Below are 22,525 nucleotides of genomic sequence, written 5' to 3'. Positions count from 1 at the left end.
GGGTGGTGAAGAAAGTCATTTTATGAATGTAGCCAACCCATGTGCCCCTCCCACTTCCTTAGTGATTGACAGTTGTCACTCAGCGCAAGACCCCTCCCCTCTCCTCTCGCCCCCTCATATTAAAGCCATCTGCCCCCTCCCAGCCAGTCGCCTTCCACTTCAGGTCTCACCTGTTGTCGCCTCACACACTGCTATGGACTGCGGCGTTTATGGTAAGATTCATTTTTCGTCTTTATGATGAGATTTCTTTAAAATCATTTGAATGCTACTAATTTCATGACATGGAAAATTGCTCACTTTGTGATCGGGGTTCAATTTGGGTGTTTGTGTGACAGGGACGGATCCCCTGGAGGTTCCGCCTCTCACCCCGACCAGCAAAGAGGTTCTGTGCGAAGCTCTCCGAGCCACTTTTGCCGGTTTCACCCAGGAGCGACTCGCCCATCGTTTCCCTCAAGGTGAACAACGAAATGATGACCATGTGAGGATTTGTCACTGAATTTATTTGGACGACGTGTTTCCTCGACCCCCCCCCCCTCCCTCCAGATCCCACTTTATGGTCCGAATGGGAGGTCAACCACTGGCTGGACTGGTGCCGGGCCGAGTTCGGGCTGCACTCGTTGGGCTCGGACCTGAAGGGCATGCGGGGTCACGAGCTGTGTCGACTGGACCGCGAGAATTTCCTCAGCCTCATGTCCGACTGCACCGCCGGCGAGATTCTGTGGGAGCACTTGGAGATCATGAGACGGGGTTCGAAAACCGACCCGTATAAATTGTAATTTATCCGCGTGGCTTGCTGAACGTCTTCTCATCTCCAGATCACGACGGAGACTGCGGTGCTGTGCTGCCAATGTGCGTCGTGTCATCTCCTTGCCAGCCTCCGAACAATACAGGTACACCATCGCGCCATTTTCTCACCGCAAATCTGGAGTTCGTTGGAAATTCAAAACAAATCTTTCTTGGAATGTCACTTAATAGTAGCCTGAATTTTCGGTGTTGAACAATTGAGAAATTAATTTGCAAATAGAAAATTTTCACAACGGGAAAAATCTGAGCATTGGTGTCAAACTCAAAGCCCGGGGGCCAGATACGGCCCACCACATTTTATGTGGCCCGCTTTTGCATCGACTATGTTTTGTTACTAAAATTACAAATTGTCTTCACTTTTAAAAATAGGGATATTGCTTGCTAATTTTATTACTATTCATCTTTTTAAAATAGGTGAACAGTTTCTACTACCGTATTTTCCGGACTATAAGGCGCACCTAAAAACCTAAAATTTTCTCAAAACCCTACAGCCTTATAGTCCAGTGCGCCTTATATATGGCGCAAATTCCTAAATTTAAACTGGCCCGAAGTATTGTGTCATGAAATAAATCATAAGTGGCCCGCTGAAGACTATGAATCATGAATCAAAACTACTATGGATCATTATTTTGTGATTTATAAAGCAATTTGTTGCGTCTGAAGTTGAAATAAAAAAGATAAAATGGAGAATGATTTGATTTGCATTAAAAATCTGACATGATGCATTAATGGTGCGCTCCGGTGCGCCTTATATAAGGACAAAGTTTTAAAATGGGCCGTTCATTGAAGGTGCGCCTTATAGTCCGGAAAATACGGTACTCTGATTTCAAAACGACTTATTTCATAATGGCCCTCCGAGGGAAACTATGACTACGATGAGGCCCGCCACAAAAATGAGTCTGCAATAGAGGGACCTCCAAACGGGCACAAACTATGAATGGACCTTTCTTAAAACAGCACGCCGTTACGGTTTTCCGCTTTCAGAAAGCGACTCCGAAGCCGAAATGTCTCAGGGTAGCGCTCTGATGTGGACGAGCGGCGTCCACCGAACCGAAGCCACGGCGGACGGGAGCCTTTGCGGGGACACCTTCGCTCTGGCGCAACCCTACAAAACCTTCAAGGAGTACATGAGCAACAAAGCTGACGTCGGCTCAGCCGTCATCCCTGCAGCCATCCTCGCCGGTTACACCGGTGAGTTGCGGCTTTGGTTTCTCATTTCCCGGCGGGCGGGCGGGCGGAGGAGGACGATGACGAGGATCTTGGGCTCCTTGTCTGCACGCAGGAAGCGGCCCCATCCAGCTGTGGCAGTTCTTACTGGAGCTGCTGACCGACCGCAGCTGCCAGTCGTGCATCAGCTGGACCGGAGACGGCTGGGAGTTCAAGTTGACCGACCCGGACGAGGTACAACGAGACGCTTTTGACCCCGCCCCCTGAAAGATCGTTCTAACGGAGAAACGATTGCGACCCAGGTGGCGCTGCTTTGGGGCCGGCGCAAACACAAGCCCAAGATGAACTACGAGAAGCTGAGCCGCGGCCTGCGCTACTACTACGACAAGAACATCATCCGCAAGACGGTGGGCAAGCGCTACGTTTACCGCTTCGTCTGCAACCTGCAGGGGCTGCTGGGATACCAGCCCGGCGAGCTGCACGCCATGTTGGACGTCGGGAGCGCAAATTAACTTGGGGGGGTGACGGGCCGGGTCGCCGGAGGATGCCATCCAATTCAATCCCCCCCCCTGATGTAAATAGAAGGTGAAAAAGTGTTCTGAAGTGGAGCTCAGCTGCTGGTTGGACTAATTGAACATGTGTTCATTCACAGGCTTTCTTCCGTTACGTTATCTGAAGCCGCCGAATGTAACACACGTGGTTGTGCAGGGTGGGGGGTATTCTGCTTCTGCGGATTTCACGATCTTCTGGGTCCTAAAGCGGTTTTTCAGGAAAGGTAACGAAATGCTTTTTTTGAAAACGAGAACAGATTTGTTGACATTTGAAAAGACCAACATGAGTATTTATTGATTTAAATAAATTGCTGGTTTGTCTTCACTTTTGGTAAGAGGAACCATTTATTTGTATTCTTTAGAAGCCAAATTGTCGACTTTTTAAGAATCCAAAATTTGTCAAATCCTTTTAGGAAAGTTCATTTTTTAAGAACCAAAAATTTCTTACATTTTTTGTAGGAAAGTGTATAATTTTTTCTGCTCCGAACAAAGCAACACCAAGAATTTATTTTCCTCATTTTATTTTTTAGAAAATGAAAACATTAAGAAATGGCAACATAATTATTTTAGTCCTCTTTTTTTATTTGGGAAATCAAAACATCAATTCTATTCAATTTTGGAAAGCGAAACATCGATATTTTGTCTTCTTTTTGGGAAAGCGCAAATTAAGCTCTAGAAACGCTACTTCGAAAGACAAACAAAAAATAATTTATTTGAGAGCCCCCGAGAAGTGTTTCCATACCGCCAGCAGCTGCTCGAATCCGTATCGTTTTCATCCGCAAGCTGAGCAGCACTGTGTTTGTTTATGGCCGAAGCGTGTGTCCGCGTGATACCATATGTAGACGATGGCGGATTTCTAGCATGAAATCAGAAGCTGATTGAATTTCACAAATCACTGAGCAAGGCGGCACACAGCGAGTGAGTGTGTGCGGATTACTTCCGCCACTTTCCCTAATGGAAGGGGGCGGGCGGGCGGGGGTTTCTTTGTCCTCATGACCAAGTGTCAAGTGGGCATAAAATCTCCATCGCTGTCAATAGAAGGTGACCAATCCCGCCCGCAAACACCCCCGGGGTGAAAATAAAACACGTAATGGAAGGTAACAGTGTCTCACCGTTGACTGAACGCTGCCTTCACGCTTGGGGTGTCCCCCCGAGAAGCCAGTCAAGCGCTGTCGCATACCTCGTACCGTCCACTGATTTGAGAATTAATGTTGAACATGGCTTAGTCATACCAAATGCAAAGCAAATGGATTTCTTTCGGGAAACACAAATAAAAAAAAAAAAAAACGGACATACTCACCTCATCACCTGACTCGGAGAAGGTTTTGTGATATTGCAGCAACTTTTTTTTTTTTTTTAATGATAAAGGTTTTTTGTTTTATGGCTTCAAGTGTCCCATATTTCTGGCTACATAACAGACAGCTGTGATGTCATCATTGTCTCCTCAGACAGCTGACCGTGAAATCAATTGGTTCGCCGACTGACTGATCAATTTTGATTCACGGTCTGCAATTGGATACATGATCCAAAACAAAACATACATGTTGCTTTCAAAAACTGGAACAGGGGGAACCAAGAAGGAGCTGTCCGTTTTATTTCCAGCAGCATTTTCAAATGCATTAATATCATCTTTGTGGGAACCGCAAACGTTCTTCTTCTGCTTCTTGGTGTGCTTACCACTCAATCCAAATAAGATGCAATATCATTTCGACTTTTGTTTCTCCCACTGTTCTGGCGTGAGGGTCTTCTGCTCCAACGCGTGGATGTCTTTTAGCTCCTCTGCTAAGCAGGTATTCACCATCCTAAACATGATACAGTGGATTATGTGAGCTCAAAATCGGGTCAAGTTATTCAATTTGACAGTCCACCTGTGCATACCTGTGTCTCTGTAAGAGAGGCTTGCCCTCAAACTGGGAAGACACGACAAGCACTTTAAAGCTCGTTGCACATCTGTTGGGGGACATGTCCTCCACGTCCTGCAGAAATATTCATGTTGATGCATCATGCAAATGCTATTAATTGAATGAGCATAAACCGAAACCGACCACATAATCCGCCGCGAGCTCCGTTTTAAGTTTATCCCGGATGTGATCAGGTGTTATGGCCATGTCTGCAACAGAAAACAAGTTATGTTTCAATGTCCTGGCCAATATTACCCTTCATTGAATAAATATGATAATCAAATACGTGACTCGTATGATAGATTACAATCTAAATTAAGTTAAAATAATTGTTTTATCAATCACAAAATGATGCAGCGTTTAAACAAATATAAATTACATACCAAAACGTTATAGCTCCACTTCCTGATGATTTCAGTTTTGTGACATGTGGTCCTGTAAAAGATCCAATTGCAGCGCAGGGATCATAATCACAGCCAATCGGATCCTCTGAAAAATCTCGAGCCGGTTTCTCGAGACGATTTGTTGAACGCCTGACTCGAAATATTCCCTCCTCTCTCCGAGAGGGGAAAAAATACGTATCTTTCATACATACAACCAAATACACAACAAGACGGCAAACCAGTGTAAATTCTTTTTGGTTTGTTCCTACCACAGAAAAGCTACATTTTAATTTAAGAACAGGCAATCGTTATAGACTACTATTAAGGACCAGCGTTCACAAGCGGCGACGTCTGAAAAAAAAATATTCATATTTATTTATATATTTAAAGAAACAAATATATATTGTACCTATTACTTTGGATGAAACTAAAAGTATAGCGTCAGTTTTTCAACGTTTTATTTCAGTTTCAAAACATCCCTTTGAACGATCCAATCACAGAGCAGGGATTGCAACATTCATTTTGTTTTGTAGTCCATATTTTTGAAGTGGCATATCCTTTAACGCCTGACATAAAATGCACCTTCAGGTAGAAAAGCAATGTATTTTGTTGTTTGAAAGATATACAAAAGCCTTAAACGACATCATGTAGACTTAAATATTTGGACTTTTTCTTTATCAATCTCGTGGCGTGGCAGAGATTGACGTCATTAAACACAGGCAATATTATGGGCACCTCCAATGAATGTTTACTTATGAATCGGACGAAATGTTTGAATTCTCCAGGATGGAATATTGTCAGCATTACATTTCAACAAATGAACACAAATGAATGTTTCTTGGTGACATTGGAGACAATTTAGCCGTCTTTGGCGTTCATGAAAGCCCGTTGAATGGCGGAGGAGGTGGAAAACTTCTTTGGCGTCTACATGCTATACTGCCTCAACCCCAAATTTAAAGGGCGAATCTACATCGGCTTCACGGTGAACCCTGAACGCAGGATTCGACAACATAACGCCGGGCGACACAAAGGAGGTGCCAAGAGGACCAGCGGTAAAGGACCATGGTGCGGAGCAGAGCGCAGACGCTCGATATCGGTCCACTGTCGGTCAATGCCGTCCTTCCATTATTTACACTTTGCTTGCGTTCTAGGGAGATGGTCCTCGTCATACATGGCTTTCCCTCGGACATTGCTGCCTTGACAGTAAGTCCACATCTTTTTCTTTTGTGTTTTAATGGTATTTAAAAAAAAAACAAAAAAAAACCACTTGATTATAATAATTATATTAACCAAATATGTGATGCAAATTTAATTGTTTTTTTTTTTTTTAATTATTTTCTACCTCAGCTAAAATGTTTTGCTATGACCCTAATGCACATTTTCAACTGTTATTAATAATTAAATTGCAATTGTCATTTATGAAATAAACATTGATTAAAATGTAAAATAGGTTAATTTTAAATTGAAAAAACCCATTTATAATCATTTAAAAATGTCAATATGCTTTCAGTTTAGATGATTGACAAAATATTTGTCATTAATTGAAACGGTCCAATTTAAAATGATTTATTTTACTGCCATGTTTGTATTTAATATACGTATTATATAAAAACTGCTCATTTTGAAAGAAAAAATGGTGAACATTGGCTCATATTTACTTTATTCTTTTTTTTGTTTGCCATTATCTTTGCCCCATATTGAAATGTGTTAATATTGTAGAATAAATAACCCAAACATTTGAAAGAAGTCTGCCAATTTTTCCTTTATTTTCCAATTAATTAAATCGTCCCGCTGATAAAATTTTTGGGAGAGGGCCCTAGTTTATTTGAAGCTCTATTTATGCAAACAAGTTAAAAGTGAATAAATACTGTTTGATATGTTCCCGTTGAACGTTGCCTCAGACTTGGCAACGCAATTCACCCAATTGGATTGTGTCTTGTCAGTTTGAGTGGGCGTGGCAAAACCCGCACTCCTCCAGGCGTCTGGCCCACGTCTCCCGCCGCACCAGGAAGGAGTCCAGCCTGCAGTTCCACTGGCGCGTGGTCTCCAACATGCTGCGCGTGGCCCCATGGAGCAGGCTCCCGCTGACGGCCCGCTGGCTCAAGCAGGAGTACAAAGTGGACTTTGAGCCCGCTCTGCGCCCACCGCCGCACGTCTCCGTCACCTTCGGGCCTGTCCGAGCCAAGAAGCAGCGGCTGGTGGACACGTGTGAAGAGCAGGAGGTGACTTCCAGGTGTTTTCTCTGCCAAGGCCTGGTCATGGTAAGTTCTTGAACCTCGCCCAGATTTGGACATTTACTTATTAAGCTTTCTCACCCGCCCTGGCGCTTCATTTTTAAGCCTTAAATTAAAATATTGCCTCCAGTGGAGGGCGCTATTAGAATGTCACCAATACAGTACAATGGAGCGGAACGGAAATGTAAAATTAGTTATTTGACAGCTATTACCGTATTTTCCGGACTATAAGGCGCACCTAAAAACCTAAAATTTTCTCAAAAGCCGACAGTGCGCCTTATAGTCCAGTGCGCCTTATATATGGACCAAATTCCTAAATTTAAACTGGCTCAAAGCATTGTGTCATGAAACCAATCATAAGTGCCCCACTGAAGACTATGAATCATGAATCAAAAAGACTATGGATCATTATTTTGTGATTATAAAGTCATTGGTTGCATCTGAAGTTGAAATAAAAAAGATAAAATGGAGAATGATTTGATTTGGATTAAAAATCTGACATGAGGCATTAATGGTGCGCCTTATAGTCCGGTGCGCCTTATAGTCCGGAAAATACGGTACATGCATCTGAGAAGAAAGTCTGATGCGATTTTTGAAATATTTTATTGAAATGGTCAGAGTAAAACAAGTCATTGTCACAACACCAATGTGTGCAATGGAAATAATAGGGTTGAACAATTGATCAAATTGCCGCTAAATTATCGTTTACCATACCATGACAAAATAATCCGCGCAGATGTAGTCGAACCCTGCTACGGCGCAATTGACCCGTGTGATTGGAGAAAATGGCCCCGCCGAATTGGCATTAAAAGGATTCATCGGCCAGCCCTGTGCTCCCCTCAGACTCGAGAAAAGCTCAGTTGCGTCCACGCGTCGTGCGGAATGCGCAGCCACGTGATCTGCCTGGCCAAGCGTTTCCTGCGGCCCGAGCCGTCCCACCTGCTGCCCGTGGAGGGCCGCTGTCCGTCCTGCCGCCGCGCCGTGCTATGGGGGGACCTCATCCGACTCAAGCGAGGTTGCGCCGACTTGACCGCATCCCACGTAAGTCACCCTGACGCTATTCACACGCATCAAGCATGTCCACTCATGTTGGCTCATTTAACGGGAAATCTCTTCATGGGGACTTTCCGTCTCCCACAGGACAAGTGGACAAATGAACTGGAGACAAGAAATAGCCCATTTCCAACAATCCAGTTCCCCGCCCACATTATTTAAGACTTCTTTGATCAGGAACTGTCCTTCACAATCATGTTTATTGATTTGTTTTGAATGCTTTTTACGACATAATAAAATGTGTTTTATTTAATCCCGCTGTAGTAAATCCACGTTAAAGGCAGATACGATTTCACAATCGAAGAGGCGCTTTACAGAAAATAAAAACTCCATTTTCCATAATAGCCGATTGGCACTCAATCGACATCATAAACGTCAGCTGCATCAACAAAGTGCTCCTGGAAGACACGGCGCATAAAAGTACCATTCGGATCTCTAACACTGGAGCGGCGCTTCTCATGACGAAGAGGTGAGTAAATGCGGGAATATATACAAAGGAGGTCTTCGAAAAGACGTCACTGCAAGGGCTCGGGCTCAGGACTCGGCAGGCGGCGGGGTCTGCACCGTGATCACAGGCTGCGCCAAACAAAAGCCCGGGTAACGTTTGAGCAACTTTACCTTCTCGTCGCTCCACTTTATGAGCTCACCATTTTGCCAGCGGGCCCGCAGCAGTTGACCACCTTGCAGGCGTAAACGGCCAGCGTGACGGAGATGGCGAACCTGGACGATCATGTTCTGCCCAAAAAGGATTCTCTGCACGCGCTGGAAGTCACAATAGATTCAATCGAAACGTTGTGTTTTGTCAAACGCTGTTTTAAGATGTAAACAACAAGTTTGTTTCTTCAACTCACTTCCATGTCTTGGCAGGTTTGCTCTGAAGTGCTATTGTAGTCCTAGTGCCAGTCGGTATCCTGGTGGATCAGGATCCAGATCACGTTGAAGAAGGAGGCGACGGTGGACAATATCTGCATCCCCAAACCGGCCCTCAGCTAAACACACAAACACACACACAACGTGACGCGGAGAATCGACATGCTCTTACTCGCTATCTGATGCACGCTCAGGAGAATCTGCGTTATCTGACATTCCAAAAAAAAAAAACCTGAGTTCCAAATCAAACATTTGTGTTATTTGCTTGCGGCGGCCAGTCGGACCCCGAGAGCTTTAGGCTCAGCCTCCAGGTACTTCTGCTTTCTGTTCGGATCTCGTTGGAATGTGACGCTCACCAGCGGGTTTTGGGTCGAAGACTCCGGCGCAATAGCTTCATCTGAAGCAGACCAAAAGTTACGGCTGTAAACTGATGCTGATGTTGCAATCAAAAAAAAAAAAATGCAGAACATCTGGATTTCATCAAGTCAGAATTAAAATGGACTTTCTTCAATCAGAAGCTCCAAAAAGAAAGTTTTACCTGCCATTATCGCAGTCTGCAGCAATTCAACAGAGATAGAAAGAAGGAAAGACACCACTGCGGTGCCTTTTTGATAACCGCGTAAACCATAGGGGCAATGACGTCACACTTCCCGACGGAGGGGCTCGATCTTGCTGCCTGCCGGGAACCGTAGTTTGCAAGAGCCGGGTTAACTATTCGATTCTCCCACCAGAGAGCAGCAGAGTAAAGCAAAAAGAACTTTGTTGCATCGGAGAAGCTAATTGCAATATACAATATCGTCAAATGTAAACTCAAATATGGGTCATTCCACGATTGGAGGACGAATCATGAAGCATCCAATGTCCGATTTGATCGTTTTTGAATGATTTCAAGAAAAACGGGTCATCATTTACATATCGTTTAATTCAGCCAGCTAAGAAAATATTTTTCAAATGAACTACTTTCTTCGTCCTATCCCATTTTGCTGTGTTTATGCACGTGAAAAGAAACATATTGTTGAAAAAAAACAAAAACCTTTACAATTTAATTTCGGTCTCCAGCTGTGTTAGTGCAACATGGAAAAAAAGTACCGTTTTTTTCCATGTATAATGCGCAAAATTTAACTTATTTATTGTCCTGAAATCTGGGGTGCGCATTATACATGGGTACAAAAAAAAAAAAAAAATTATTTAAAAAAAAAAAAAAAAAAATCCGGATATCATACGGAGGCCGCCATTACAGATGCGCTTTCTTCTCTGCTGTTCACTTCAAACACAATGCTCTGGTATCAGACGCTTGCTCGATCACCTGCTCGTTTGCTGTCACAATGTACCCTACGCAAATCCGAAACATTTCTTCGCTATCGGGTTTGCTAGCGCATGCGCAGTGATATTGACCGGCAGAATAACATCCGGTTGTTCCCAAAGATGATCTTTTTTCTGAAATCATTTTACGTTGACGGACTTAAGTAGGAGTCAAAATTTAGGTGCGTATTATACATGGGTACAGGCTTTTTTCCAGCATCGACATGCCATTTTTAGGGTGCGTATTATACATGGGGGCGCATTATACATGGAAAAAAACGGTATTTTCTAATAATATGAGTTGAAAAGATTGCAAGGACATATCTTATATATATCTTATATACCGTGAAAATAAGCAGTTCATCCATGTATTTCTACAGAAGGGGTGTCAAACTCATTCTTTTTGGCGGGCCGCATTGTAGTCATAGCTTCTGTCGGAGGTCAACCCAAATAAATGTATGAGCACATACAGTAAAAGCTACAAAACAAACTGACAAATAACTCGTTTTAAAATCAGACAAGTAAAAACTGGACAAATATTTAAAAAAAAAAGAAAAATGACTAAAAGTGAAGACAAATTGCAATTCTAGTAATGACCTTCGCGGGCCACATAAAATGATGTGGCGGGCCGTATCTGGCCCCCGGGGCCTTGAGTTTGAGTCTCTGTAGAATCTACAGAATGCAGATACTGTCCATATCGTAGGACACAACGATATTATTTTAGTTAAGCCAAGCAAGGCTATCGTTCGTGACCTTGCATTCCAGCCGGTGTGCATCGAATCGGGCTGGGGCGGGCGATCAAGCCTGGACAAGCCGAGGAGGCAGCGCGTCACGCTTGGCCTCACCTTGCGCTCGGAACCAGGAAGCGCGCATGTGCGAGGTGCGGGGGCGGAGGAGAAGGACTTGGATCACCTCGTTGGCTGATGCGGAAATAGCGGACGCTTTATCCTTGCGCCAAATCACGCACGGCAAAAGGAAAAAAGCTCTTAGTGGGCAACGTGGCGTGGTCAAATCCGCGTGGGCAGGTGAGTCTGCGCTTGTCCGTGTGCGTCCATCGTGGAAGACTTGATTTGACAGAATGCGATGTGGACTACAGTAGACCGGCACGCCCCTTCTCGACTTGGTTTTTCGGCTTCTTTGCACTTACTCGTGTTGCTAGCACGCGCAGGTGGCCAAAGTTCACATGATGTCAACAAAGTAGTAGAAATGATTCATTTCCTGGATTTAAGTCTCCGCAATGTGCTTGAGTACAAAAGTAAAAAAAATTCATTTGGACTTTGCTGCGTAGGTTTGAAAAAACAAAACAATATAACGAGTACTGTAGGGATACAGTCTGTTTTAAAAAGTATATAAGTCCCTGGAAAAATTAAATCCCAAATCCAGAAATCCTCATCTATTTAATTAGTAGTGCAACAAAGTTTGTTTTTTTGTGTTCTGCCACCTGATGCTGCAAAATCCATGTAAAGTGCAATAAAATGATGTCATCAATGTTGGAGTGATACGGGTCAAGTTAGTAGCTTGGGCGGTGAGTAGAAATTACACACAGTCAACCATTCATTTTTGAATGGCAATTTGAGAGCTGAGCGTTTGTTGCGTGTGAATTAGCGACTTCCAAAAAGAATGACCCATTCAGTCAGTACTTAATGCTCACTCAAGGTTGGCATTGCGTTCCAAATATGCAACCACAAAAGCAGAAGTTGGGCTTGTGTGCAACTCAAACGAGAACAAGTTGAATTTCTGACGGCAGAAGGAAACGCCGTTGACTTTTGAAGCCATGCCGTGAAAGCGCCAGACCTCGAGGCCAGGACGGCGGGACCGATTGCTTCCTGCCGTGTCGCAAACGTGTCTCGTCACGCCGGCAGTCGGCCGTCTCTTTCTGCCTGACTGAAATCTTGTCTCGATTCGCCTTCAGTGTTGTGGAGTCCCGCCAGATGACGCGCTAGAAGGTCATGTCGGAAGCTGCGGAGCCAAGCCGGGAGCTGCAGCGCTGGCTCCTCAGCCTCCACCTCTCCCAATACGCGTCGTGCTTCCAGCAGGGTGGCTACCGGACTCTGCGGGACCTCGCCCGGCTCACGGACGAGCATCTCCGAGACCTCCGGGTGCTCCCGACCGGACACCGCAAACGCATCCTTCGCAGTTTAGAAGCACTGGGTGTCCAGACGCAAAGTCATGGAGAGGAAGTCCAGAAACCGAGGCTGTACCCGAGAAATATCTTCTTGGTGGATAAAAAAAGAGGCGGGTCCTGTCAGCATCCTTGTCCAAAAGAACGGCAGCAGTTACCAGTGGATGGGAGTCAGACCTTGCCGGCGGGAGCTGGACTCGGGACGCAGACGGAAGCCTCCGGCCCGCCGCGACCGGCCAGTCGAAACGTCCCAGCGTCTACGTTGGAGGATCTCCCTGCTTCCTTGTCCAGCACCAGCAGCAGCACAGAATCACTCCCAATTTTGGAGACCTCCCCGGAAGACGCCCCCTTTGTACCTTCCCCTTCCGATGTCCCGACCCAGAGCGAGGATCGAGGCTCTTCTCTCTGCCACATGGTGGACAACGCCCTCTACGACGCCCAGCCCGCTTCCGCCGCCCCCAAAGGTCCGCGACCGACCCGCTCTTATCGGCTGAGGCACAGGCCGGTGCCCGACATCCCCCGGCAAGACGGGTACGTAGTCTCCGGCGCCTTGCGATGCTTTGGAGCGCTAGCGGTCATTTCGCCTATAACGCATGCTTGGCGACCAAACAAAAAGAATCAATAACCAATAAGAGCCGGCCGCATCTTGCAAAACTCTTGCAACAGTCCAAGTAACGCAACAATACCCTGTAGCAAAGCGTTCCCCTTTTCCTGTCATTTTTCAAAATTATATCCGATATCTGCCCAGGGTTGTTTTGTGTCAAGATTTGAAAAAGTTCCATTAGAGAAAAACATACCCCCAAAAATCAATCATCAAGTCATCCACTAGTCAACTATCTTGACTCTGACTCCCCCAAAATCTGAAGCAAGATATTAAAGTTACTTTTTGCGGTGTCTTTGACAATCGTTAGCCTTAGCCTAGCTTACATAGCCTACACACATATCTACTAAGAACTAAATATTTGGTACACTCGTTTGAAATACTCCATCAAAATCTGAAGCAAGATGCTAAAGTCACTTTTTACATACTGTCCTTGACTCTCATTTATTATTATTATTATATTTTTAAATTTCCAGCAACATTTACTCAGACTTGGGTTAGCCTAAACCTAGCTTATTTTGCTAATTAGCCAACACGCACGTTTAAGATCAGGGGATGTTTGAGAATAATTGACCATTTTTGCACATGTCCTGAATGTTGTTAGCTACCTAGATGTTGTACAGAGGCCGAGATGTACCGGAGTCAAATTCCTTGTTTGGCATGCTCAAACTTGACAAATAAAAATAGGTTTTATTTGATTTGCTATCTACTAAGTACAAAAATTTGGTACACTCACTGTTTGAAATACTCCGCCAAAATCTGAAGCAAGATACTAAAGTCACTTTTCACATACTAGCTTAAGCCTAACTTACTTTGCTAATTAGCCTACACGCATATCGACTAAGTACTAAAAATCTGGTACACTCGCTGTTTGAAATACTCCAATAATATCCCAAAATCTAAAGCAAGATACTAAAGTCACTTTTCACATACTGTCCTTCACTATCGTTTTTTTTTTTTTTAAAGATTTCCAGCAACATTTCCTCAGATTTGGGTTAGCCTAAGCCTAGCTTACCGTTTTTTTCCGTGTATAGTGCGCAAAATTTAACTAATTTATTGTCCTAAAATCTGGGGTGCGCATTATACATGTGTACAAAAATTTTTTAATTTTTTTTTTTTTTAAAGAAAGTCATGGTACAACAAAACCAACAACAGGACTGACCGACAAAGTCGTGGAACAAAAAGACAGGGTGACATTACCAAAGACAGGAAAATTCAAAAATTCATAAAAATTGGGTGCGTATTATACATGGGTACAGGCTTTTTTCCAGCATCAGCATGCCATTTTTAGGGTGCGTATTATACATGGGGGCGCATTATACACGGAAAAAAACGGTACTTTACCTACACGCTTATCTACTTAGTACAAAAAATTTGGTACACTCACCATTTGAAATACTTGTATTTCCAATACTTAAGTACATTTACAAACATAAAAATACTTTTGCTCCAGTAAGTCACATCCTCCAAGGTGACCAACTCCCCGCAAAGTCATTTTTCTGCGAGGATACTTCTACTTTTACTCCACTATGGATTTCTACTACTTTCTCCAAGATCCGGGTGTGTGTTGAATGGCGAGTGTTGCACTTTTTGAAAGTTGTTTTCATTGCGCTCTCTCTCTCTCTCCTCTCTCAGGCGCGTGCAAACAAGCGGGCCCCGACACCCGGCAGCCGTCTGCGGGCGTCCCCCCGGTGCAAACGGCGCTCAGAAAGGTACGCAGCGCGTTCGCTCGCCACGTGCCATGAATATTTCATTTGGCGGGGCTCTTGTTTGCCCGGATGAAAGAAGGTGGGGGGGGGGGGGGGGGGGGGGGCGCCGAGTCTGCTGTTTAGCGGCTGCGTCGCGGGAAGCGGCGGCGCACATCTCGGGGAATATGGGCTCTCATATCTTGTCCCCCTCCAACTAGTCAGACCTGAGTCTGAGGTAGCTTTGAACAACTTTTTATGGGGACTGGATTTTTTCTTATCTTTCATTTTTTTTGTTGTCCTCTTCGAGATGACGAGTTGACAAAGTTGGATGCACTCCAACGGTTTTTAACGATTGGACCGCAGGTGAACGGTTGGCCGGAAGCAAACAATTCCAAGGAGCCTGTTTTGGTGTCACACTCAAATATCTCTTGTCCATTTTTTTGCTGAGCACTTACCGTAGTTTTCGGACTATAAGTCGCGTTTTAGGGGGGCGACTTATACTCGGGAGCGACTTTATGTTTTTTTTCACTTTTTTGGGCGATTTATGGCTGGTGCGACTTATACTCCGGTGCGACTTATAGTCCGAAAATTACGGTAATTGTGCTGTCTGGTGTTATTTAATGTCATTTGCAATTCAGTTTCAGGTTTAATTCCTTTTTAGAGCAGCTTGGTTAGTTTTTTTTTCCTTTTGCTTCATGTCATTTTAATTTTACTTTTAGTTTACAATTCTCAAACAATTATTTGACCTTCCTTCTATATGAACACACAGACACAAGTTCAAATTCCCTTTCAAATGCTTCACCAAGACTCAATCAAAAGCTATGGTGGCTACAACTATAATTAAATTTTCTCAACTCATTCAGTGCCATTGACGGTGACAGACGTCAAAGATATTAACTGGGTTCGCAGTGAATGAGTTAAATGTAAGATGTAGTTTCGGTGAGTCTTTATTCTTCTCGAAGTCCCACCCCCAAGGTCCGAACGGAACGGGAAAGTCGCAGGAGAGACGTGAGGAAGGTTTGTTGGATGCAAAACAGGCTAAGACGACGGCGAAGAGGGAGCGCCGGGAAACGCAAAGTCGCCTCGCCAACTTGGATGTTTCCCCATCACGGATTGCGCATGTGTGCAAGGCAGCGCCATTCCCACGAGCCGCTGCTCCAAATAGAATTTACCCGATGGATAAAAGTTCATTTTCTGCAGCGCGGTTCTGATTTGTTGTTTTCCGGCGAACGCCCGCGAGTTCATAATTTTTGTTAATTAATTGCCTGCTAATGTCACAAGGCGGTAGAAAAAGCTGTTAAAAACAAGGACTGATTTATTTGTTATTTGGAACAATAAGCAATAATAAGCCAAGCAAGCTTATTAGACTCGACAAAAACGAATGAAATAAAACCGAAATCAAAATTACGCAGAATAACGTTAGCTTGGCTGTCCTGAGGTATCAGCAACAAATTGACGGCCGCTGCGATTGGCTTCCTAAACTCATTCAGTGCCATTGACGGTTATACACGTCAAAGATGAATTGGCAGTGAATGAGTTCAAAGATCAGGAAGGAAAATCAGCGGCGACACTAAGCGGGAGCCGGTAGCCGCGCCGCCTCCCATTTAGCGCCACTTAAATGCCACCCTTGCGTAATAGAAGGATCTGGTCGGGGGTTTTGTCACTCACAGAGGTCAACTGGAGTGGACACTACGAGTGACCCCCTCGGTGAAGCCGATTAAACCCCCGACGTGACCACGCAATGTCTTTACGAAGCGCCGCCGTCCTCCTCAAGGACGTGACGGCGTCGCCGTGTCCTGACCGTCCGCCCGTTCCTTTTGTCTGCAGGCCGGTTTATGCGTCGGAAGGTGTTTTGATCTTTCCCGACGTCTTTTTAGTCTGGGCGTGTGCGTGTCGAGCCCGCGGCGGCGTCTTCTGTCCCGCGCCGTCCTCGGGAGAAGCTGGCGTCATCTTTCACAGTGACAGGCTGCGGCCCACGCACGGTGGCTGGCCCCCGGGTCTCCAGACTAATAATGTCTGGCTGCACTTTCTTCTTCTTCTTCTTCTTTGCCTTCCCCCCCCAAACATAGACCACGGTCTCAGCAGAGGCAAACAGAATGGATCAAGGCTTGCCAAACGTATTTGGAAAAAGTAGTCGTGTAAGGATGGGGATTCCACTCCTCCTCTTAATAGTCCAAAAGTACTATTTTATAAAGCGCAGAAATCAAGGTTACATGCGTTGTTGTTAAATCCCGCTCCAAGAAATTGCCTATAAATGAACTTTTTTTTTGTTTGCTGTGCACTCGAATAATGGCTGACCCGACAGAGATGTCATAGAAAACCAACAATGGCTTTTTTTTTTTTATAAGTTCAGGAGTAAACAGAAAAGTGGATGTTTTCAGTGATTGCGTGTAACATCTGCTCTGTTAAAGTAAATATAATAAAGTTCAATGTAAGAGTGTCGTGCTTAACAAAAGATGCTCAAATAAAAAGTACCGTCATTTTCGGACTATAAGTCGCATTTTTTTTCATAGTTTGGGTGGGGGGGGCGACTTATACTCAGGAGCAACTTATATACATATATAGGTTGTTTTTTTTCACTTTTTGGGCATTTTATGGCTGGTGCGACTTATACTCCGGTGCGACTTATAGTCCGAAAATTACGGTACTACGTTGCGCTAAAATGGCTCTGCCAGGTAGAGTTTATCGAAAACGTTACTCAAACTGATGTAGCTGAGTTAGCGTAGCGCTTTTCATTGCCGGCTAGCATTAGCTTGATGCTTGTTAGCGTTGACTTGACGTGTATGCTCTCAAAAAAAACCTATTGATTAAAAAAAATATATATATATATTAATCAAAATAACAACAAAAAAAACCCATCACTTTTTTTTTTTTTTTTAATTGTGGTGGTTCTTTTTAGGTTTGCAAACAGTTCTCATAGCTGACCTCATTAAACAATTGATTGGAGTCAAAAGTCAAATGTGTGGCCAAAAAATTATAATAATAAAATCATCCTCCCCATCACTGTATCATGAAAATGATTCAAATACGCAAGGATTGATCTCATCTTGCTTTTTTTTTTTTTTGTCGTCTGCCTGTCTCCTTTTTAGCTCCACTTCACAGAACCTTGACGCCCATCGCTCCCTACGGAGAGACCTTCCTGTACAACAGCGCTCAAAGCATTCCGGTAAGACGCCGTCCACTCCCACTGGCGCGCTGTTAGTAGCAGTTTACCAAAGAGGTACAGATGTATTTTTGTATTTTTTTTTTTCCTCCTCTCCCCTAAGATCCGGAAGAACATCACAGGCCAAAGCGCCATCTCACAGCGTTAACGTTGTCACATAACAGAATGGCGCTTGCTTCTCTGTTGCCCCCCGAGGTTAATAGAAATGTCAGGCGGCCGCTAAAGTTAGCACCGTTTAATGCAACAACGCCATCATCGTGTCTAAGCTGAACATTTTCTTTTCATTTGATGCTCATCTGCTCTGTGGCCCTTCCAGAGGCAAGGTGGCAAAGAAGCGGCGCCCAAGGAAACGGTCAAAGAGAAGAAGCTAAGGTAGCCGCTGCTTTTCTAATATTGTCTGGCTTTGCAAATTCAAGGAAGGCTTCAGAGAAAAATACCCCCCCCCCCACTTCTGACCATGTTTGTGTTTTGGGGGTAAACATGTTTCCAAGCGAGATGGAATTGTTTCATGGAGTCCATTTATCAATTTATCCAAATATTTGTTTCTTTCCAGAGCAGTTTGTTAATAAACAATGTAATTGGAGGAGCAGCTGTCTAACTTTGAAGCATTAAACAATACAGATGTGACAATAGAATAAATGAACTATTAATAATAATAAACATTTGATTTATAAGGCGCCTTTCAGGACACTCAAGGTCGCCGCACATAGGCATAAAAACAATTCAAGAAAGGACACAGTTTAAAAAAGCCAAGAGTTTTTAATTTTTGCTATTTAATTATTAGAACAGCTATTATTAAGCAGTAATTTTTTTTTTAAATTATTTGTGGAATCAACTAAGTGTATTTGTTGACTTCATAGCAGTCAATTTCCATTTCCTGTCCAGAAGCGAAGCTAAATTGATTTGATCAAATGTAATCCAATTCATAAAAAATAATAAAATAATAACAATAATGGTAATATAATATATATAATAATAATATAATATTATAATAATATAAATAATCTTACAAATGTTAAAATTTAATTTAAAAAAAGATCCCAATATTTACTCTATGTCGAGCAACATAAACAAATGAATAAAAATAGAAGGACTTGTTCCACTTGCACATCTTTTTCATTTGTCTCATTTCATGCAACCCGCAGATCAGAAGACAAGGAAGGCCCTCCCGTTGCAAGCGTCCCGGACCCTTACAAAGATGACTACGCCACAGTGGAAGAGTGCGCCAGCTTTTTGCCAAGTTTGGCGCAAAGTCCGGCAGAGTACGGCTCCATCGGCCCAGCGGCCTCTGCTTGGGATTCTGGCTCTGCTTCGGCCGTGACGGTGGACTGCGAGCTCTACTCCCAAGTTGACCGTCTGCCTGATATTTCCCCGTACGCTTGCTTTTACGGCGCCACAGAACCTCAAGTGCTGAAAATGGGCTGGCTGGACAAACTCTCCCCTCAAGGGTAGGTGGACCAAACATCTAATGAATGCACTCAGCACTACAAAGGTGTAAATGCTACCAGAAGATCAATGTATCAATATGACTGTGGTTCCAAATAATATTTTTTAAAGCTAAATAAAGTTCAGCTGTTCTAATCGTTAGACTTCTGATTGTGGGCTGTTGTTTGTAGAACGCTGAAGGGAAATAAATTAGATTTTTTTAATTTTAATTTTTTATTTCTATCGATTTATAATGTATTATTATTTATTTTATTATTGTGGGCTGTTGTTTGTAGAACGCTGAAGGGAAATAAATTAGATTTTTTAAAATTTTTATTTTTATTTCTATTTATTTATAATGTACCGTAATTTTCGGACTATAAGTCGCACCGGAGTATAAGTCGCACCAGCCATAAAATGCCCAAAAAAGTGAAAAAAAACATATATATGTATATAAGTCGCTCCTGAGTATAAGTCGCCCCCCCACCCAAACTATGAAAAAAAACGCGACTTACAGTCCGAGAATTACGGTATTATTATTTATTTTATTATTACAGCTAGCTTGAGCTTCTCCCTTTTTTTGCAGGAAATGCGTCTTTCAGCGGCGGTGGGTGCGTTTCGACGGCGACACCCTGGCCTACTACAACAGCGACAAGGTAACTTTGAACAGCCACCGGACGCTAGAGCTCAAAAGAAATCGATATCCCCGGTCCCGTCGGCCGCCTCATCATCGTTAGCGTTGCGAGCTAACGCAGGGAGGAGTGCAAGGACAGAGTGACTTTAAGCCAAGCGTGGTAGAGCGGCGCTTCCCACGCCCGGCCGGCCGTACAGTAAAATACATTGCCACGAGCAATTCTCGGATAGCGAAAAAGGGGGCGCCGAGCGTTCGTCTACCGCGGCTCAACCACCTGAATCGTTAACAGCATCGTTAATCACTTGCTAATTACGGCCCTCTGCGCCCGCTCACTTTTGATTCGTATACTCTTTTTCGATTGGATGCTGACGTGCATTTATGGTTGCATCTGATTGGACAAGCTCATATAAAAACATGTGATGTCATTTATGGCACTTTTTTGTGGTCTGCGTATTGCAAGTGCCATTATTGCGCTAAACAATATTTTTTTCGAAATATTGCTCTCGTCGTAACGACTCTTTACGACTTGAGCAGTTTTTGCCTTCTGATTTCGCGGGTCAGTAGGTCCTTGGGCCGCTCAGTAATGAGAGTTCTTTACGTCAACGGACATTTTGCTTCTCCTTATGTGTGCGCCTTGGGCATGAAGGGGGTCAGAATGGCAAAGCATCAAGAATATTCCCTGTGGGCATTATATTGAGCACTGAGCAGTTTGTGTAAGAAAATCAGCTAGTTTTATAACCACGATGCTATTTCCGTGAGCCTGTTAGCTCTAGGGCCTTTTGCGTTATGAGTTAGCATTAAGCTAGCAGGCCTTCATACGACATCGTTAAGTGGTTCATTCTTGTTTTACAGCGACTAAAACAACCATAAAGACTGCGATAGCGATGCTAGTATTGTTAGCCTGTTAGCTCTGTGTTGCCGTGAAGCTAGCGGGCTTTCCTTAAGACAAAGTGAAGTGGTTTCAAGGTTTGCTTAAATGCACAACATGTCCTTGTCTTTGTCCCAATGTTGAGTTTTCCACTAAATGTTGATCAATAACTTTGGCTTTGAGCTGGATATTGATTAGGAACGTTGGTTGTAGTTGACAAAGAAGGCAGCTGGAAGACCAAAAACCTGAGCACCAGTGCCTGAGATTATACCAGGTCAATTTTTTTGGGCCTTGGCAAAATTAACATGAACGTTTTTTTGCGCTTTCAAGTCTCTCAGCGGCGTTTAGTAAAGGCTAACCTGCCCGTCGGTAACAAAGCGAGGCGTCACGCTGCGCTCGTCTCTACACCAAACATTGCCATGCTTGTCCTCGCTCGGAAACTTTTAACACCCGCAAACTCTCTTTTGTAGTGTGAAATCCGACGGGATCTGTCGGCCCCAGACAGAACTAATCGCACTTAATCACAGTCGCAGCTTGAAAGGTCTCCGGTGATGTCATCATCGGGGGCCAGCCGAGGTGGCGTGGGAGAGGAGCGAGATCATCGGTCTCACTTGTTCCCGCGGGCTCGCCGCCTCGCATCCGATCCATCTCATCAATCAGCCCCTTTTCGCCCGATTTCGTCAAGACGAGGGGATTGGCTCGGGAGAACGCTTTGGGTCTTTAGATTTACTCCTCTGGGTGCTGATATGCGACGTCGTGCGTCTAAGTGTGTGTGTGTGTGCGTGTGTGTCCAAAGCCTGGCTTGAAGGGATGAAACGAAGAGGATGGGCAGAGTTTGAGGACTTTGCAGTGTGTCAGCCTGATGCGGCAAATCCCTCCATTGACAGTTACTGAAACGCCGGCCGGCGGCTTATCTTACATGCCAATTTTTCAAATTTTTTTTTTTTTCTACGTGCCACACCGGCACCCAACAAAATACGTCAATCATCATCGCCGGCGGGCTTTTGCAAAAATGCATCAATCAGCCTTGTTCGTTTCGGAGTACAACCGCGGTAAATTTGCAAGCAGCCCGCCGTGGCCCTGAAGAATTGTTTTCAAAATCTATAAATGTTATAAAAAATATCTTTTTTATTTTAATTCATTTGTGTCGATGAATCATAACAACCTTGCAACTATTGTGCCCTGAATACTGTTTTCAAAAAATACCGACTTGACGGCGACTAACAAAAAACAACTTTGAATGGGCAACATTTTTGTAATGTGAAAGGAAAGGGAAAAAAAAAAAAAGGTTTTTTTTTTTCTTTTCTCTAATGGAATAACACAGCAGGTTCGACGAAATGGGCAGCGAGCAGCTACGTGGGGAAAAAAAATGGATGCGATTTTCAAATCTTGATTTAATGGCTCACTTAGGGATTGAGTGAGCTTTTCAGTGCCACCAGTTGGTGTCCTCATGCCTCCATCTCAAATACGCCGAAACTTTTTTTTTCTTCTTTTTCTTTCTGCACCCCAAGCGCTCCTCCCTGCTTCTCTCTCTCCCTACATGGTGCCTCCATTGTTGTGTGCTTTAGCTCCAGCGCTCAGCCTTAATTGTTCCGTGAAGTTTACTGCCTTGTTTTTACTTTCTGTGTGTGGAGAGGGGGGGGGGGGAATAAGAGAGAAATGTGCAGGAAAAATTGGTCCCGCCCATCCCCGCCGCAACTCCTCTGCGGTGGAGGAGGTCAGTGTGAGGGGAAATAAGAATTGGGGGTGGGAGGGGGTG

General features: G+C 44.1%; 5 protein-coding genes across 13 annotated transcripts in view; 3 read left to right on the top strand and 2 right to left on the bottom strand.

The window, feature by feature from the left end:
• Nucleotides 1-22: 22 nt before the first annotated feature.
• Nucleotides 23-2,847, top strand: LOC133158543 (transforming protein p68/c-ets-1-like). Of its 3 annotated transcripts, none has more exons than XR_009715236.1 (8): nucleotides 23-212; nucleotides 336-455; nucleotides 544-747; nucleotides 816-890; nucleotides 1,789-1,995; nucleotides 2,087-2,205; nucleotides 2,274-2,545; nucleotides 2,624-2,847. XR_009715236.1 is itself a non-coding variant. In XM_061285812.1 (7 exons), exons 1-7 carry the CDS (start codon nucleotides 23-25, stop codon nucleotides 2,481-2,483), a joined length of 1,125 nt encoding a protein of 374 aa, XP_061141796.1. In that variant the 3' UTR covers nucleotides 2,484-2,847. The 3 variants fall into 3 exon arrangements, 1 of the variants encoding a protein (XP_061141796.1); XR_009715235.1 differs by having other exon boundaries at nucleotides 2,274-2,556; XM_061285812.1 differs by having other exon boundaries at nucleotides 2,274-2,847.
• A 1,245-nt stretch (nucleotides 2,848-4,092) lies between these two features.
• zgc:112271 (uncharacterized protein LOC553698 homolog) lies at nucleotides 4,093-4,899 on the bottom strand. Its single transcript, XM_061285829.1, has 4 exons — nucleotides 4,807-4,899; nucleotides 4,568-4,632; nucleotides 4,401-4,498; nucleotides 4,093-4,324 (listed from the first exon to the last, which is right to left on the bottom strand). Exons 2-4 carry the CDS (start codon nucleotides 4,628-4,630, stop codon nucleotides 4,225-4,227), a joined length of 261 nt encoding a protein of 86 aa, XP_061141813.1. The 5' UTR covers nucleotides 4,631-4,632; nucleotides 4,807-4,899; the 3' UTR covers nucleotides 4,093-4,224.
• A 456-nt stretch (nucleotides 4,900-5,355) lies between these two features.
• Nucleotides 5,356-8,346, top strand: slx1b (SLX1 homolog B, structure-specific endonuclease subunit). 2 transcript variants are annotated; one of them, XM_061275926.1, is made up of 5 exons: nucleotides 5,360-5,871; nucleotides 5,958-6,009; nucleotides 6,750-7,067; nucleotides 7,884-8,081; nucleotides 8,181-8,346. In XM_061275926.1, exons 1-5 carry the CDS (start codon nucleotides 5,699-5,701, stop codon nucleotides 8,253-8,255), a joined length of 816 nt encoding a protein of 271 aa, XP_061131910.1. In that variant the 5' UTR covers nucleotides 5,360-5,698; the 3' UTR covers nucleotides 8,256-8,346. The 2 variants fall into 2 exon arrangements, with proteins under 2 accessions (XP_061131900.1, XP_061131910.1); XM_061275916.1 differs by having other exon boundaries at nucleotides 5,356-5,871; nucleotides 7,884-8,346.
• Nucleotides 7,627-9,495, bottom strand: LOC133157414 (uncharacterized). The gene is made up of 4 exons (XM_061283954.1): nucleotides 9,248-9,495; nucleotides 9,029-9,082; nucleotides 8,741-8,821; nucleotides 7,627-8,669 (listed from the first exon to the last, which is right to left on the bottom strand). Exons 1-4 carry the CDS (start codon nucleotides 9,431-9,433, stop codon nucleotides 8,628-8,630), a joined length of 363 nt encoding a protein of 120 aa, XP_061139938.1. The 5' UTR covers nucleotides 9,434-9,495; the 3' UTR covers nucleotides 7,627-8,627.
• Nucleotides 9,496-11,119: 1,624 nt separating this feature from the next.
• Nucleotides 11,120-22,525, top strand: part of arap2 (ArfGAP with RhoGAP domain, ankyrin repeat and PH domain 2) — a 58,809-nt gene continuing 47,403 nt past the window's right edge. For 2 of the 6 annotated variants that reach the window (XM_061275901.1, XM_061275904.1), the window contains exons 1-7: nucleotides 11,120-11,290; nucleotides 12,178-12,918; nucleotides 14,624-14,700; nucleotides 17,766-17,842; nucleotides 18,156-18,211; nucleotides 18,985-19,287; nucleotides 19,851-19,920. In XM_061275901.1, coding sequence (XP_061131885.1) covers nucleotides 12,215-12,918; nucleotides 14,624-14,700; nucleotides 17,766-17,842; nucleotides 18,156-18,211; nucleotides 18,985-19,287; nucleotides 19,851-19,920 — 1,287 coding nt within the window. In that variant the 5' untranslated portion in view covers nucleotides 11,120-11,290; nucleotides 12,178-12,214. The remainder of the gene's footprint in view (nucleotides 11,291-12,177; nucleotides 12,919-14,623; nucleotides 14,701-17,765; nucleotides 17,843-18,155; nucleotides 18,212-18,984; nucleotides 19,288-19,850; nucleotides 19,921-22,525) is intronic. The other 4 variants (XM_061275896.1, XM_061275888.1, XM_061275872.1 and 1 more) reach the window with 3 other exon arrangements.

This window comes from Syngnathus typhle, linkage group LG1 (assembly GCF_033458585.1).
Source record: "Syngnathus typhle isolate RoL2023-S1 ecotype Sweden linkage group LG1, RoL_Styp_1.0, whole genome shotgun sequence".
Classification (NCBI taxonomy): Eukaryota; Metazoa; Chordata; class Actinopteri; order Syngnathiformes; family Syngnathidae; genus Syngnathus; species Syngnathus typhle.
The sequence above is the reverse complement of the archived record's forward strand: the minus strand, read 5'-3'. Positions and strand labels throughout refer to the sequence as shown.

Coding starts and splice junctions, on each gene's coding strand:
- LOC133158543 (XM_061285812.1), top strand. CDS start 23: ATGAATGTAGCCAACCCATGTGCCCCTCCCACTTCCTTAGTGATTGAC. Junction 1,996..2,086: donor CATCCTCGCCGGTTACACCG/GTGAGTTGCGGC, acceptor GTCTGCACGCAG/GAAGCGGCCCCATCCAGCTG. Junction 2,206..2,273: donor AGTTGACCGACCCGGACGAG/GTACAACGAGAC, acceptor ATTGCGACCCAG/GTGGCGCTGCTTTGGGGCCG.
- zgc:112271 (XM_061285829.1), bottom strand. CDS start 4,630: ATGGCCATAACACCTGATCACATCCGGGATAAACTTAAAACGGAGCTC. Junction 4,499..4,567: donor AGCTCGCGGCGGATTATGTG/GTCGGTTTCGGT, acceptor ATATTTCTGCAG/GACGTGGAGGACATGTCCCC. Junction 4,325..4,400: donor CCTCTCTTACAGAGACACAG/GTATGCACAGGT, acceptor TATCATGTTTAG/GATGGTGAATACCTGCTTAG.
- slx1b (XM_061275916.1), top strand. CDS start 5,699: ATGGCGGAGGAGGTGGAAAACTTCTTTGGCGTCTACATGCTATACTGC. Junction 5,872..5,957: donor ACCAGCGGTAAAGGACCATG/GTGCGGAGCAGA, acceptor CTTGCGTTCTAG/GGAGATGGTCCTCGTCATAC. Junction 7,068..7,883: donor TCTGCCAAGGCCTGGTCATG/GTAAGTTCTTGA, acceptor TGCTCCCCTCAG/ACTCGAGAAAAGCTCAGTTG.
- LOC133157414 (XM_061283954.1), bottom strand. CDS start 9,433: ATGTTCTGCATTTTTTTTTTTTTGATTGCAACATCAGCATCAGTTTAC. Junction 9,083..9,247: donor CTGAGCCTAAAGCTCTCGGG/GTCCGACTGGCC, acceptor TTGTGTGTTTAG/CTGAGGGCCGGTTTGGGGAT. Junction 8,670..8,740: donor GCGGGCCCGCTGGCAAAATG/GTGAGCTCATAA, acceptor TGTTTGGCGCAG/CCTGTGATCACGGTGCAGAC.